Here is a 14,248-nt window from a genome sequence, read left to right on the forward strand (position 1 = left end):
ATGTTGGCTGACGTGTCTCTGATTAAACCAATCTCGAGCGGTTCAGCTTCCAACAAACCGGTTCGGTTTAACACTATTAATTTCTCGACCTCGCTCCTATCTTCTCCTCTCATTCGTCAATCCAGAGACTAGGGTTTTCTTCCCGCCGAAACCTCACCGGAAATTCTCTCCGGCATCTCCTAATTCGTCAATCGGGTACTGTTAAATCACAAGGCTTTAGTAATTTCTTCTTATACATAGGTCTAAATCTATCTGCTTGATTTGAAATTTGGATTTTGGTCTAATTAGGGACTGACACTACCAATTTACTTAATGATTTGAGGATAATTACTTCGATTTTGACTTAGATGATATGAATTTGATTTAGTTTCAGTGAGAAAGACGAATGAATGTTTTGATTTTTATAGAGAATGGATACATCAAGTCCTGCTGCTTTTGTGAATGGAGCTTTGTTGAGAAGGTACATTGGTCAGAAAGTGAGAGCAGTGATTCAAGTTATCAGATCAGATGTTGGATCAGTGATTGGTAAATCGACTGATGATCAACAGATTGTTGTTAAAGGTTCTCCTCAACCGCCTTTAACTACTTACCTTGAGGTAATTGGAATTGCTGAGACTGACAACACTATTCGTGCTGAAGTTTGGACCAACTTTGGTGATAGTTTCGGTATGAATTTAAGCAAAAATCATTCCTTTAATAAGCTATGTCCTTTATGATTTGCAAATTCTTGTGTCTTGATTTGGGGTCTTGGCTTGTTTGCAGATGTGCAAAACTACAATGAGCTATGTAAGCTTGCAAATGGTGAGTTTAGACACTTGTTCATCTAAATCACAGGGTATTGGTGATGAATGTGGAAAGCTTTTTTCTTGGAGATTCTTTGGGTTGGAGCTATTGATATGCCTGGTTGATCTTTAGTATTGAAATTCTTCTGTTTCATGTTAGTTTCACGGTTTCTAGTATTTATCTTATGGTCTTTGAAATCTGTATGAAAACTCTTCTGTGTCATATTAGAATTAAGGTAAACTGTGTTAGTCGATCTTACTATGAATCTTATGTTTCTTGTTTTGTGTTTTGGTTCTCTTTGCTTTTCTTTTGATTCCATCACATTGGATCCTAGCTTGTAAATGGTATAAAACTATATAAAATCCCTAAAAACTATATCTACATTAAAACTTACAATTAGGAAAGAAAAAAAAATCTAAACTAAAGCATAAACAACACACAAAATTGTTGGTCAAAAAATTATACACACAACTTTGACGAAAATGTTCAAGGAATTTTGCAGATTAGTAATGTTTTCTAGAATTTTAGATTGTTTTTGGTTCACACAATGACACAGTTTTGAAGAAAAGACCTTAGCCCACGGCCCAGTCCAAAATTTTTAAACGACAGCGTTAAGAACTGGTCCGGTTAAACCGGGATTTAGCCATTATGGAAGAATCATAAGACAAAACCTAAACTTAAACCGAACAGATTTGTCACGAAGAAGAAATCAGTGTAGCAGACACCATCCATCCCTGAGCAAAGGTGATTCCTTTTTTCCCTTGTTTTCTGATATCTTAAAGAATTATTCTGAGGTTTTTGATTACTTGAAATATTGTGTGTGTTTCGTGGAGGTTTATAGATTTCTCGTTTAGGGTTTTTGTGGTTTAATCTGCTTCTTCGCCACTGATTCTGATACATTTTTTCACTTTTTGGGTAAATCTTGCAATTGAAATTCATGTGGGCTATCTTTTGGTTGTTCGTGTGATTACTCAGTGTAGGTTTAGTGACTCATGTAGTGGACTAAACCAATTGTTGTTGGAAAGCTGTTAACTTTTTTTTTATTAGGGATTTGAGGATCATTCTGAAATGAAGAATTTTTCGTTTGTTCATTATTGCTCTGTTATTATGCAATTTTAAACTTGTGGCTGGCTTCAAAATCAAATTTTTTACTCTTATTTAACAATAAGATTTATGTTGATCCTGAACTATGTTTATACACTCGGGTTGAATTTAGTTTGAGAGTTATTTTTCTTTGATTTAGATAGAAGAAAAGCTATGACTGATTTGCAAATGGAGGTAGAGGTAGATACCAATTCTTCTTTGCAGGAGTCTCTCCCGAAGCCGCAAGTCATGTACAGATGTAAGAAATGTAGAAGGATAGTTGCTATTGAGGAAAACATAGTCCCGCATGAACCAGGAAAGGGTGAAGAATGCTTTGCTTGGAAAAAGAGAAGTGGAAACTCTGAACAAGTGCAATGCTCTTCCATCTTTGTCGAGCCTATGAAATGGATGCAGACAAGTGAGAAGCTTTGACAAAAGCACTTTACTCTATATAGAAATTTTCTTTATGTATCTCACAACAAGAATCTCTGCAGTTTCTTTTTTATGATCTTTTACATTATTTGACTTTTGCAGTACATGATGGAATGGTGGAAGAGAAGCTTCTATGTTTTGGATGTAACGGGAGATTAGGTTATTTCAACTGGGCTGGGATGCAATGTAGCTGTGGTGCATGGGTTAATCCGGCTTTTCAGCTTAATAAAAGCCGAATAGACGAGTGTAAATCCGAGCCAAACCCGAACCTGAATATGGAAACTTGATGAAAAAGGAGAAGATGTAAACTCTTGGATAACTAAAGATTGATAAAAAGATCAAATTAAAGCCTTATTGTATTGACTATCCCTAATGGGGTTTTTAGTTTCATTGTTTAAATTCAAACATAGAATTAGTTATGTGTATTTCTTTGTTCTTTCTAAATTCTAATATTAGGGACACAAAAGAATTAGAGGCTATAATTAAAAGAATTAACAAACTCACTAATTTACTAATGAACGATTGTTCTCTATTTAGCTAAAAATAACAGATGGTTTTAACTTTATGATTTTGTATAAAACCGAACTTTGTGGCTCTTGTGAATTAGTTGTCCTCTTCTCTAACATCTCAAACAAAGAAAACGATTACAAAAGAGAAGAGGTATCAAAAAGAAGACCAGAATCTTTTAACATTTTGAAACAAATGGCGTCCAAAGCCATCTTCTTCTTCTTTGTCTCTGCCGTGTGCCTGTCCTCTCTCGCCGGTGTGGCCATCGCTGATGCCGATGACTTTGACCGTTTCCAAATTCAGGGATCGGTTTATTGTGACACATGCCGTGTCCAATTCGTTACCCGTCTCAGCAAGTTCCTTGAAGGTAAACATTTTCATACATCTATATACTACATATTACACATTGTTTATGTTATTAGTATTTCTGCTTATTCAAATTTGTCTACATTGTTTTCTATAGGCGCGAAAGTGAAGCTAGAATGCAGGAGCAGAACAAACGGAACCGTAACATTGACAAAAGAAGCCGTAACGGACAAAACAGGGAGCTACAGAATGGAAGTGACCGGTGACCATGAGGAGGAAGTTTGCGAGCTTGTGCTCGTCGAATCACCAGACAGTGGTTGCAGTGACGTTAGCAAAGAGGCTTACCTACGTAACGCCGCTAAGATCAGCCTGACCGCGAATGACGGAATCGTCTCTCACGAGACACGTATCGTTAACCCTCTCGGTTTCATGGTTCAAACTCCGTCAGCTGAATGTCCCGCTGCTTTCAAGGAGCTCGGGATCGTTCCTGATGTCACCTTCTAAATTTAATGATTTCAAGATCGTCATTTAAGTGTAATCTATTGTTTGTTTCTATATAACAAAACAAAAATGTAATTTGATAAAACACAAAAAAAATGCAGTAAATAAAATAAATTATTTTCTTTTTTTCATGCATCACATTTGAATTTCTGATTTATAAATAGTGCTTGTGTTAACATGAAAACTGAAATGACAGAGAGGAATGTACAACAAAGAATCAATTAGATCCCTTTGGTTTTATGTTCATCAAGACAAACACTATCACCACCCTCGTCATCTGTAGCTACAAGCCTAATTAACAGCGAAGAATTTGTTTGTTAGTCTCATGAGGCTAATGATCTACGACTAATGCAAATGAAAGGAGAGTGAGTTTTACTATAAGTACCCAAGAGATTGATCTTGCGTTTTCTTCGACACCGTGTTTGCGTCTACGTTTGCTTCATTACAGGGACTGCTTTTTGGTTGGTTTGGTGGCCAAGCACGGATGATCTCTGAGACAGATGGTTTGTATTCCGGAACTTGTTCTTGCTCTAGTCTTGAAAATGTGGATTGATGATCTACGGCGTCGTAACATGGGAGATCAAGAAACGAACCAGAAAAAGAACCCATATCACCATGTCTACTTCTCTCTTCAACTTGCTTCAAGCTTGATACAGATATTCTAGGGCTTTCATCAGATTCCCACAGCTCAGAATCTGACAAACAATAGTCGGAAACACAAGGAGATGACTGACAAAAGGTGTCACTGTTGTCATCGCCGTCATCAGAGTTGCTAGCCTCTGGAACCAACTGAAACGAAGGGAACATATCCGCATTTTCACCATTGTACCGAGGTTGGCATGGGATTCTCAGTTTCAATTTAGGAACTGGAGAGGCTTCTATTGGGTTGAATGATATTTTCATATGTTCAACCGGTGGGGATGAAGTAGGTGAGCCAAAGAGAGATGATTCATAATCCAATTGCTCCTCAAAGCTTGAACCACCAGGACTTTGCTGAGTCCTGTCTTCGATAGCAGCTACTCTGGTATCATAGCTACTACTAGGTACAGATTCAAATTTGCAAGTTGAAGAAGAGTTTCCCCGAAACCCAGCCATGAGTAATCTATGACTTAAGCCAAAAACTCTGAACGATGTTCCAGTGCTCTGCATGGGAGAGAGACTCGACATGTTGCTTTGTTGTTGAGACGTGGGATCTGAAACAATTAATGGAAGTGAGCTCTTCTCAGCATTTTCAACTGATCGGCTCGATGATTCCTGCTTCCTTGTCGAAAGAACACTAGCTTCGTTGATCTCGTGCTTTATATGTTGGCTTCCAGAATTAGGCTCAGCAAATACTGGAGGTTTCAATGGCGCGAGTCCAAGGAGTCCTCCATTGCTCCATATACTTATTGATTCAACACTTGTACCATTTGGAAGAGAATTCTGAGTATCTGGAGAAATCGTAACAGTACCACCGCTCGAGGGAAATGTTCTTTCAGTAGATTCTGGTTCCAATAAACCACTCTTCTGATTCATAGAAACATCAGATGCTGTGTAGGGCTCATTATGTACTTCACCTTCTTTTACCTTGATGTTTTTAGCAGGAAGATCTGTTACTACACATGGTGCGGCAACATGCATTTCTGGTTCTTTCAAAGAAGGATACGTGGAATCCGGAACTTCTGGTGAAAACTTTTGATCGAAAATAGCTTCTGCAAATAACAAAAGTGCGGCATCATCCAAGAATACTTTTTGGTCAGGAATACCTTCAGCCAAAGCCAGATATGCAGCAGCAGGTTCTTTTGGCAGAATATTTTCCTTGGGAACAGGTTCTTCAGGGAAGCATTTGTTGTGTGAACCAGTTTCTGTTGTGAAACTAGGAACTCCTGAGCCTGTGATCTTTTCATCAAAAACAGCTTCGGTCGAGGACAGATCTGTGGTAATAGTTTCTCTAGGGAAGGTTTTGTTGTGTGGACTAGTTTCTGTTGTGGAACTAGAAGCTTCTGAGCCTGGGATCTTTTCATCAAAAACTGCTTCTTTTAAAGAAAGATCCGTGGCAAAAGGTTTTTCAGGGAAGGTTTTGTTGTGTAGACCAGTTTCTGTTGCGGAACCAGGAGCTTCTGAGCCTGGGATAATTTCACCAAAAACTGCTTCGTTCAAGGAAATATCTGTGGCAACAGGTTCTTCAGTGAAGGTTTCATTGTGTAGACCAGTTTCTGTTGTGGAAACAGGAGCTTCTGAGCCTGGGATCTTTTCATCAAAAACTGCTTCGTTCAAGAAATTTTCCATGGCAAAAGGTTCTTCAGGGAAGGTTTTGTTGTGTGGACCAGTTTCTGTTGTGGAAGTAGAAGCTTCTGAGCCTGGGATCTTTTCATCAAAAACTGCTTCGTTCAAGGAATTTTCCGTGGCAAAAGTTTTTTCAGGGAAGGTTTTGTTTTGTCGACCAGTTTCTGTTGTGGAACCAGGAGCTTCTGAGCCTGAGATATTTTCATCAAAAACAGCTTCTGCAGAAGATGGATATGTGGAATCAAGTTCTTCTCGAGAGATCTTTTCATCAGGTACAACTTCTGCCCAAGACGGATATGTAGGTAAGGATTCTTCTGGCAAGTTCTTTTCCTTAGAAACAGCTTCTGCCGAAGACCGATATGTGACGCCAGGTTCGTCTGGAAAACCGATTTCGTTGGGAAAAGCTGATTCCAAAAATGGATTTGTGCCAACAAGTTCTTCATGCGAGGCTTCCTCATACGGAACGGATTCTTCCAAAGATGGATGTGTGGAACCAGGATCTTCCAGTGGCGGGATCTTCTCATCACAAACAGCTTCAGAAAAATATGGATGAGTAGCATCATCAACTTCTTCTTCTTGTGCGATCTTTTCTTCTGGCAATTCTTCCAAAGAAGGATACACTTCCGGAGGTTCTTCTGGAAAGATTGTCATGATGGGCGCAGCTTTCGTCAAAGACCGACATGTGGTGTCAAGTTGTTCTGGCAAAACCTCTTCATCAAGAACAACTTCTCCCAAACACGGATCTATGCCAACAAATTCGTCAAGTGTGACTTGCTCATTTGGAATAGCTTCTGCCGCAGACAAATTTGTGGAATTAAGAACTTCCAGTGAGACATGTTCATCACTTTCAGCTTTGGCACAAGACAACGTATGTGTAGCCTCATCAGATTCTTCTTGTGAGATCTTATCTTTAGGCAATTTTCCCAAAGATGCACACGCTTCAAAAGGTTCTTCTGGCAAGACTTCTTCGATAGGCACCACATTTGTTAAATAGATACATGAGGTGATATGTTCTTCTGGCAAATCCCTCATATCAGGAACAGCTTCTACCAAACATGGATCTATGCCAACAAATTCTTCAACTGAGATTTGCGCTTGTGGAACAGCTTCTGCCACAGGCGAATTTGTGGAACCAAGAACGTTAGGTGAGCTTTGTTCATCACTAACAGCTTCAGAAAGACATGGGTGCATGGCATCATCAGCTTCTTCATCCAAAATCTTTTCTTCAGGCAATTCTGACAAAGAAGGATACGTTTCGGGAGACTTTTCTGACAAGACTCCTTCCATTGTCAAAGAGAGACATGTGATGACAGGTTCTTCTGGCAAGAACCTTTCCTCAGGAGCCACTTCTACCAAACACTGATCTATGCCAACAAATTCTTCATGTGAGATGTGCTCTAGTGGAAGAGCTTCTTCAAGAGACAAATTTGTGGAATCAGAAACTTCTTGGGAGATTTCTTCATCACTAACAGCTTCAGATGTATGTGTGGCATCATCAGTTTCTTCCTGCAAAAACTCTTCTTCAGGCAATTCTGCCAAAGAAGGATATGTTTCCAAAAGCTCTTCTGACAAGACCTTTTCAATAGCCACGGCTTTTGTCAAAGACAGATATGTGGTGTCAGGTTCTTCTGGCAAGAGCCTTTCATCAGGAACCGCTTCTACCAAACACGGATTGATGCCAACAAATTCTTCAAGTGAGACTTGTTCTTGCGGAACAGCTTCTGCCACAGACAATTTTGTGGAATCAAGAACTTCTGGTGATAGATTTGTTTCTGCAGCAGCTTTGGCACAAGATGGATGTGTAGAATCAACAGATTTTTCTTGCAAGATATCTTCTTCAGGCAATTCTTCCAAATAATGAGACGATTCCAAAGTTTTTTCTGGCAATAATATTTCAGTAGGCATGGCTTTTGTCAAAGACAAACATGTGCTGGGAGGTTCTTCTATCAAGAACCTTTCATCAGGAACAGCTTCAGCCAAACATGGATGTATCCTAACAAATTCTTCAAGGGAGATTGGCTCTTGTGAAACAGCTTTTGGCACAGAAAATATTTTCGAATCAAGAACTTCTGGTGAGATTTTCTTGTCTTGAACAGCTTTGGGAAATGATGGATGAGCAGCATCAGGTTCTCCTGCTGGGGTCATATTGTCAAGCACAGCTTCTTCCAAAGACTTTTCAGACAAGATCTTTTCTTGCGGTATGATTTCTGCAAAAGAAGGATATTTGGCAATAGACTCTCCTGGCAAGATCTTTTCATGGGGAATAGCTTCAAGAGATGGATAGTTGACCAAATGTTCTTCTGGCAAGATCTTTTCAGCAGGAATAGCATCTTTCAGAGACGGGCATGAGATAATACGTTCTTCAGATGATATCTTTTCATTAGCAGAGTCTCCTGCAAACAAGGGATGTGCCATGACAGGTTCTTCTCGCAAAATTGTTACATCCGGAACGGCTTTTTCAGCCAATAACGAAGGGCACATGGTAAAAAATTCCCATGGCTTTTGAGAATTCTCATCATGAAACAGAGTTTCCTCACACACTGGATCTGATAGGCAACTGGAAACATTTGAGTCTTCAGGAAGGTAAGAACCTGAACAAGATTCATCTTCAGAATTTTCATGGCGTGGATCATGTGCCATTTCTTCATATGTTATATCTTCTGATCCATCATTGTTGTCACTGTTAGCATCTTCCGAACAATAAGTACTAATATCCCCAAAGTAATGCTCCAATTTCGGTTTTGGTACTCCATCAATATCACTCTCCGATTCTGATTCAATTGTATTACGAGCATCAACAAACTCATCTGCTTCACTCTCTTGTTCACTCTTATCTTCTCCTTCGTTCTCAATTCCTAGTGTTCCATCAATATTGTTGGCCTGGCTCTTACTTTGTTTTTCTCCCACAATATCTACCTCATCAAACAAAATATATGTCCTATCAAAGTCCCTTTGATTTTGCCTTACCCTGTCTGGTGTTACTGGGCCAAATTTTGACTCATGTAGCTCTGATGGTTCATCATCTTTGCGGCTTTTCTCCACCATCGATTCAAGTGTTTCTTTCTTCTCATCACAAACATTAGAAGCAGAAGGCACAAGTAGGTCTTCTGAGGGGCTATATAGGATATTATCATCTACCACTTCAATGCAGCCTTCGGGAACAGTTGAACCTATTCTATCAGCAGGACATAAGGACCCAGACAGGAATCCCTCTACTAGCTTCACTTCAGGCTTATCAACAGGACTTTGATTAATGACATACTCTATATAACCTGAACCAGTTATAGAATCACGAGCTTTTGATGACTCTTGGAAATCTGATTGTACTTGTGCTTCACTTTGTTCTTGCGCACCTGACTGCCCTTGCAGATAAGATTGGTCTACAATATCCGATAAATCTTGCATATTAGAGCTACGTGGCATGTCAACTGTGGACGTACTCCGAGAAGTTGTTGGTCTGTCATCAGTAAAAGAACTGAGATGAGCGCTGCACAGAAATTCAGGTTAACAAAAGAAATTGTCAGGATCGACTACACTTCAATGGACGAGAACTACTACATCTATATTTTAAAATAACCCACCCATTAGTTTCATCAGATGTAGACACTGCATTTGATCTGCAAATGTTTCTTTGTGGTAACCTCTTTTTCTGTCATTTCAGCAAAAGCACAAATCAGGTAAGTCAGCAGACGATAGCCAAAAAAGCACAAGAATAAAAAACCATAGCCGTTGAGATGTCTAACGAAATATATTTTATCAGGTCACACGATTCTTTACTAGTCCATTCTGGTACGAGGTACAGTTGTAAGAAGACGAAAAGAGCTCATAACCAGAAAAGAAACTCTTAGTATAACCTAAACCAAAAAAAAAAAGATAATTACAAACCTTTCTTTTGCGGTGAGCCTGATCTCTCTGGACTTTGATATCATCTGTTTTACTGGGGTTGCTTAACTCCTTTCTAAAGAATGTTGGGTCTGAGTATTTTCTCAGACACGATCCAGGACCACCTACAGCAAATCTGCAAGGAGGAAGAAAAGCAGCCACTTCAGAATAAAGATCCAATGCATTTTCTATATATATTAGGATGAACTAAAAGCTTGTCCCTTACCGGTCAAGCAGATGCAAAGGAGGAGGATCTCTGCATTGCTCATAACTTTCCATAACACACAGAGGCAAATCACTCTGAACAAAATGACTATGTCCATTCCTTATACGAGGATGCCACTCAGAGCCTACAGCAGAAACAAAAACAAAAGACTAAGAATTTTTTTCTGTACAAAAGCTCATAAAAAATATGTCACACAAATTGTGGAGACTATGTGTTCATAAAAGCTTTCATCCCTATACACAAGTGAGGTGCATGACAGTATAACTACATAGAGAACCTTCAAACTAGAAAATCTAAAATAAGACCTGAAGCTTATAGATAAGAGTAAAGCCATACCTGCAGTGTATGCAAAATGTATGTGGCTTGTCTGCGATAGAACAGCCTTTTCAAGAGGTGAGAGCGCTGACTCTATCCGTCTAACACGGCTTGTCAACTTCTGACACCTAGATGCCGTTACAGTTACTTCTTCTTGTAAGCCGTTAAATACTTCTGCAGAAAATCTACATGTAAGAAATGCCACCTGGTTAAAGAACTCTCTATCAGTTTACATTCACTTGACCATCTATGTTTCGTTCCATGGAGGAATGATACAAAAGACTAAAAAAGAATTTTGATTATGGGAGATTAACGTCTGTTTGCAAAACGCACTATGCCAATTCACTAACCTCCCCGGGTAAACAACCAAAACCTCATAATTCCTAGTTAAGTAAGAAACTTTAGTTTCTCATCATCAATAGATTAGATGTCCACATAAATTCCCAATCTTTACTTCATTTCAGCTGATACTCAAGTTAACAACTATATTGAGGTACTTCAAGGACATAACTCATCATTCAATAAATAAGACTTACACTTACTCAAAGACAATTAATTTGTTACTAAGTCTACGAACTAAGCTCAAATATCAAAACTTTTGCGAAAAGCCCTAAGCCCTGAAGAAAATCAAATTATATAGCATGTTACTGAAACCCCTAATACTCAAACTAAAGATAAAATTGATGAGCTAAAACTCATCCTAATCACACGAAACAACTTCAAAACCTACAAAATCAGCTACAAGTATCAAAATTTCAATCTTCTGTATGTATGCAACAGTCGAAAACGAGAACATACTCAGCGAGATCGCCTAACTGACGAAGAATACCGATGAGTCCAGCTACTTCAACAGCGCCGAGAATCGCCTTAGGTTCCTCATCTTCCACGGAGGCGCTACGTTGAATCTCCGGCCCACCTAAGCTTAGCTCGTTCCGTATCTTGAACCTCACCAACGGCATTGTCTCTCTCTCTTTCTCTCTCCCGCAGCAGAAATGAAACAGAGCTTAATAAATAAAAGCTGTGACCATTTAATTTAATCACTTTGACTCTTCTTCTTTATTAGAAATTTGAAACCTAATTAATTAAAGTCTCTGATGAATCATAATTAGAGAAGCCTAAAGTTAGATTCTCAGTCTCATGTGTCTGTACATTTGATTCAGCTTTTCCAGATAATTTCTCATTTTTATTTGTTCTTACGTCCCTAACTTTTTTTGTAATTATGTATGGGCCTGAGATAATAACATGTATACGGGCCTTAATTGGGCTTATCGTTATTAGGCTCAATAGCTTATTTTATCATACTATTGCTGGGCTCTTACTTTACAAAGAAGGAAAAAAAACTGAAAAAAATATGACTCATAGAATTTGTTCACAAACAAAATATTATCATACCAATATAAAATTAGCTGATGAATTATTATTTTTATACTTTTTATGTAACCAAAGGATTGTGGGCTATATAACATACCAACAGGCCCGGCCCAGAGCTAAAGATGGTGAAGCTAGGGCTTTAGGCATCACATTTTAGTAACAAAATTTGAGGCATCAAATTGTAAAATTGTTGGTGGTATAGTGGTCAACGCTTTGAATAACCTTCTTCTATGTGTCTAGTTTGAGTCTAACTTTTGTCAGAATTTGATTTTTTTTCCTCAATACCTCATTATTAATGGGTCAAACACATTTTTGCTTTAAGCAACAAAAAGACTTGGGCCGGCCCTGCATACCAATCTTCAGAAACTGTAGAGTGTCGAGTATTTTTATCACTAAAAAAGTTGGAAAATTTGAGATATGATTTCTCTATGTCTTTTATGAATACAACAAAACCAACATTCATATATATTATCTTTTTTTGTCTTCTGGTTGATATTAGAAAGAAAGAAAAAAAATACAGAGAAACTTGTTTCAAAGTAGCTTTAGAGCACATTATAGAAGATTTTACATGGTTTATTACTGGTAACACACTGCAATGGCATATTCATTCCAACGGTTTTTCTTTCCATTAACTTAAAAGATGATTGATTACTAGTCACGACTTACGCCATCATTTCGTATCATAACTAAAGGAAAAAAATGCAATATAGACAGTCTTGTAACTTTCTTAACAAAAGAAAAGGCATTCTTGCTAAGGGCAAAAAAAAATACAAATACAATAGATATATATGAATCATATGTTCCCAGGTGAAAAAACAGATGGACCCAAGTCCCACGTGAATTTTTATTTATTACCTTTTTATACTTATCTTTTGTTTTGGTATTGAGTGGATTTCTATTGATGTTGTGACAAAAGTATATCGAAAGATATATAGCCCCACACAAGATCTTCTCTTACAAAATCTTGCTTTTTACTTAGGGTTTTTCTCGTCGGATTCCTGTTCTCCGGTCACCGGAATCTTGATTTCACCGTCTGCAGTATTTTTATTCCCGACAAAGGGTACTAAATGTGTGTATCAAATAATATATATGCGCGTCTTTAATTATTATGTCTTCTCTTTTATTTCACTATTTTCATGCTTTTTATGTATTTCTGTCTTTGAACTTATTCCTTGAACTAGTACTTCTTGTCCGTGAGAAAACAATAGTTATACACAATAAGTACACATTCTAGTAGGGTTGCCTTTTTCTTAACAACACATTAATAGATTGGCTACATTTCTATTTTGAAGTTGTGTATATGTCAGTCATCGACACGTATTGATTTGAAAATTAATTTCAATAACTTGAACACATATACACGTAATAGTCATTGAATTGTACCTTAAAAATTGTAAAGCATTATCAAAAGAAAAGACCGAGGATTGTTTTGTCCCTTTTAACATTCATGGGTAAGATAATGGAAATCTATATATTATGCGTCGTCCACTTTCAGACACATTTATGCTTAAGCAATCACTCATTGTATCGTCAAAGATATGTTATTATAGTTAATATTCCACGTATATACAACTACAAAGTATCAACTAATATATGAATATGGTGTTACTATTTTTTCATTTCACGTATATGAAAAAGCACTTTTATAGAAATCATCACAAATTGGAATACCGTTGGATTTTCGAAAATAAAGAGGAGAAACAAACTTAGTAGGTATTGCTACGAGTAGGATGATGACGGTCAATGTCGTCATCATTCATCAACGTTATTGTTGTAATTATTATAATTATTTCATTATCTATTTCTTATGTATAAAGTTATAGATGTAATAGGCTCCATAATTCAACAATAGCCACTAAATTAAGCAAGTTGGAGAAATTAATTAATAAACCATTATTAAAACTTATAATGATTGATTTGGTTGCTAGTCGTACAATGGATAGCTTAAACTAATATTTTCTTAAGGAATTTTAAAAGAAGAGTATATCATAACAGTGTGTAAAGTAAATAGCTAGCCACATCAGTGACCAAAAAAGATAATTAACAAACCAAATAAAATAACAAATTTTGATCATTTGGAATAAAATTTATAAAAGGAACGAAAGCACCTTCTCACGGGTCCCATCCATTGAAATATATTCTCTCTTTTTGCTCTATATAATAATAACGCGTACTAATTTGTAGTATATATTATTACAAAGTCGATATTTGATTGTTTTGTGAACGTTGATATATTAATTTTCTTGGATGATGACAAAAAAAGTCATAGAAAGTAACGTGTGAACATAGCATTAACAAAATACAAACATAATATATAACCAAATATATGAAAATAGGATAAAATCTCATTGAATAGATCTTCTTCTATTCAAATATATAAATATTTGTTTGTCTATAAAATTAACAGAGCATTCACATTATCTAAAATAATAGTAAAATCAAAATAAAACTAAATAAAAATAACTCTGGTTTTATAACGATTGATTTTAAATATTAGTTTTTGTTGTAAAGAAATCATTATATATGTCTGTAATATTTTTATACTGAGTTACATGATATTTAGTTATTATAGCGTAA

General features: G+C 37.1%; 4 protein-coding genes across 10 annotated transcripts; 3 read left to right on the forward strand and 1 right to left on the reverse strand.

Moving 5' to 3' along the window:
- The first annotated feature begins 47 nt into the window (after positions 1-47).
- On the forward strand, positions 48-1,155 carry AT4G18590 (Nucleic acid-binding, OB-fold-like protein). Its single transcript, NM_117973.5, has 3 exons — positions 48-195; positions 408-666; positions 763-1,155. Exons 2-3 carry the CDS (start codon positions 411-413, stop codon positions 825-827), a joined length of 321 nt encoding a protein of 106 aa, NP_567560.2. The 5' UTR covers positions 48-195; positions 408-410; the 3' UTR covers positions 828-1,155.
- A 184-nt stretch (positions 1,156-1,339) lies between these two features.
- Positions 1,340-2,815, forward strand: AT4G18593 (dual specificity protein phosphatase-like protein). 2 transcript variants are annotated; one of them, NM_117974.3, is made up of 3 exons: positions 1,340-1,527; positions 2,027-2,284; positions 2,401-2,815. In NM_117974.3, exons 2-3 carry the CDS (start codon positions 2,041-2,043, stop codon positions 2,583-2,585), a joined length of 429 nt encoding a protein of 142 aa, NP_567561.1. In that variant the 5' UTR covers positions 1,340-1,527; positions 2,027-2,040; the 3' UTR covers positions 2,586-2,815. The 2 variants fall into 2 exon arrangements, with proteins under 2 accessions (NP_567561.1, NP_001328432.1); NM_001341295.1 differs by having other exon boundaries at positions 1,456-2,284; positions 2,401-2,775.
- Positions 2,816-2,862: 47 nt separating this feature from the next.
- Positions 2,863-5,862, forward strand: AT4G18596 (Pollen Ole e 1 allergen and extensin family protein; the record flags this gene model as incomplete). Of its 2 annotated transcripts, none has more annotated exons than NM_117975.4 (2): positions 2,863-3,172; positions 3,269-3,749. In NM_117975.4, 2 exons carry the CDS (start codon positions 2,863-2,865, stop codon positions 3,613-3,615), a joined length of 657 nt encoding a protein of 218 aa, NP_567562.2. In that variant the 3' UTR covers positions 3,616-3,749. The 2 variants fall into 2 exon arrangements, with proteins under 2 accessions (NP_567562.2, NP_001319985.1); NM_001341296.1 differs by having other exon boundaries at positions 2,880-3,172; positions 3,269-5,862.
- WAVE5 (SCAR family protein) lies at positions 3,525-11,437 on the reverse strand. 5 transcript variants are annotated; one of them, NM_001341299.1, is made up of 8 exons: positions 11,099-11,433; positions 10,322-10,485; positions 9,986-10,109; positions 9,763-9,895; positions 9,459-9,526; positions 5,952-9,364; positions 3,998-5,834; positions 3,525-3,903 (listed from the first exon to the last, which is right to left on the reverse strand). In NM_001341299.1, exons 1-8 carry the CDS (start codon positions 11,257-11,259, stop codon positions 3,834-3,836), a joined length of 5,970 nt encoding a protein of 1,989 aa, NP_001328466.1. In that variant the 5' UTR covers positions 11,260-11,433; the 3' UTR covers positions 3,525-3,833. The 5 variants fall into 5 exon arrangements, with proteins under 5 accessions (NP_001328466.1, NP_001328469.1, NP_193595.3 ...); NM_001341298.1 differs by having other exon boundaries at positions 3,998-9,334; positions 11,099-11,437; NM_117976.4 differs by having other exon boundaries at positions 3,998-9,364; positions 11,099-11,437.
- Between the last annotated feature and the right edge of the window lie 2,811 nt (positions 11,438-14,248).

Source organism: Arabidopsis thaliana, chromosome 4 (genome assembly GCF_000001735.4).
Source record: "Arabidopsis thaliana chromosome 4, partial sequence".
Taxonomy (NCBI): Eukaryota; Viridiplantae; Streptophyta; class Magnoliopsida; order Brassicales; family Brassicaceae; genus Arabidopsis; species Arabidopsis thaliana.

Coding starts and splice junctions, on each gene's coding strand:
- WAVE5 (NM_117976.4), bottom strand. CDS start 11,259: ATGCCGTTGGTGAGGTTCAAGATACGGAACGAGCTAAGCTTAGGTGGG. Junction 10,110..10,321: donor ACATTTTGCATACACTGCAG/GTATGGCTTTAC, acceptor TTTCTGCTGTAG/GCTCTGAGTGGCATCCTCGT. Junction 9,365..9,458: donor ACATCTGATGAAACTAATGG/GTGGGTTATTTT, acceptor ATTTCTGTGCAG/CGCTCATCTCAGTTCTTTTA.
- AT4G18593 (NM_117974.3), top strand. CDS start 2,041: ATGACTGATTTGCAAATGGAGGTAGAGGTAGATACCAATTCTTCTTTG. Junction 2,285..2,400: donor TATGAAATGGATGCAGACAA/GTGAGAAGCTTT, acceptor TGACTTTTGCAG/TACATGATGGAATGGTGGAA.
- AT4G18590 (NM_117973.5), top strand. CDS start 411: ATGGATACATCAAGTCCTGCTGCTTTTGTGAATGGAGCTTTGTTGAGA. Junction 667..762: donor CAACTTTGGTGATAGTTTCG/GTATGAATTTAA, acceptor GCTTGTTTGCAG/ATGTGCAAAACTACAATGAG.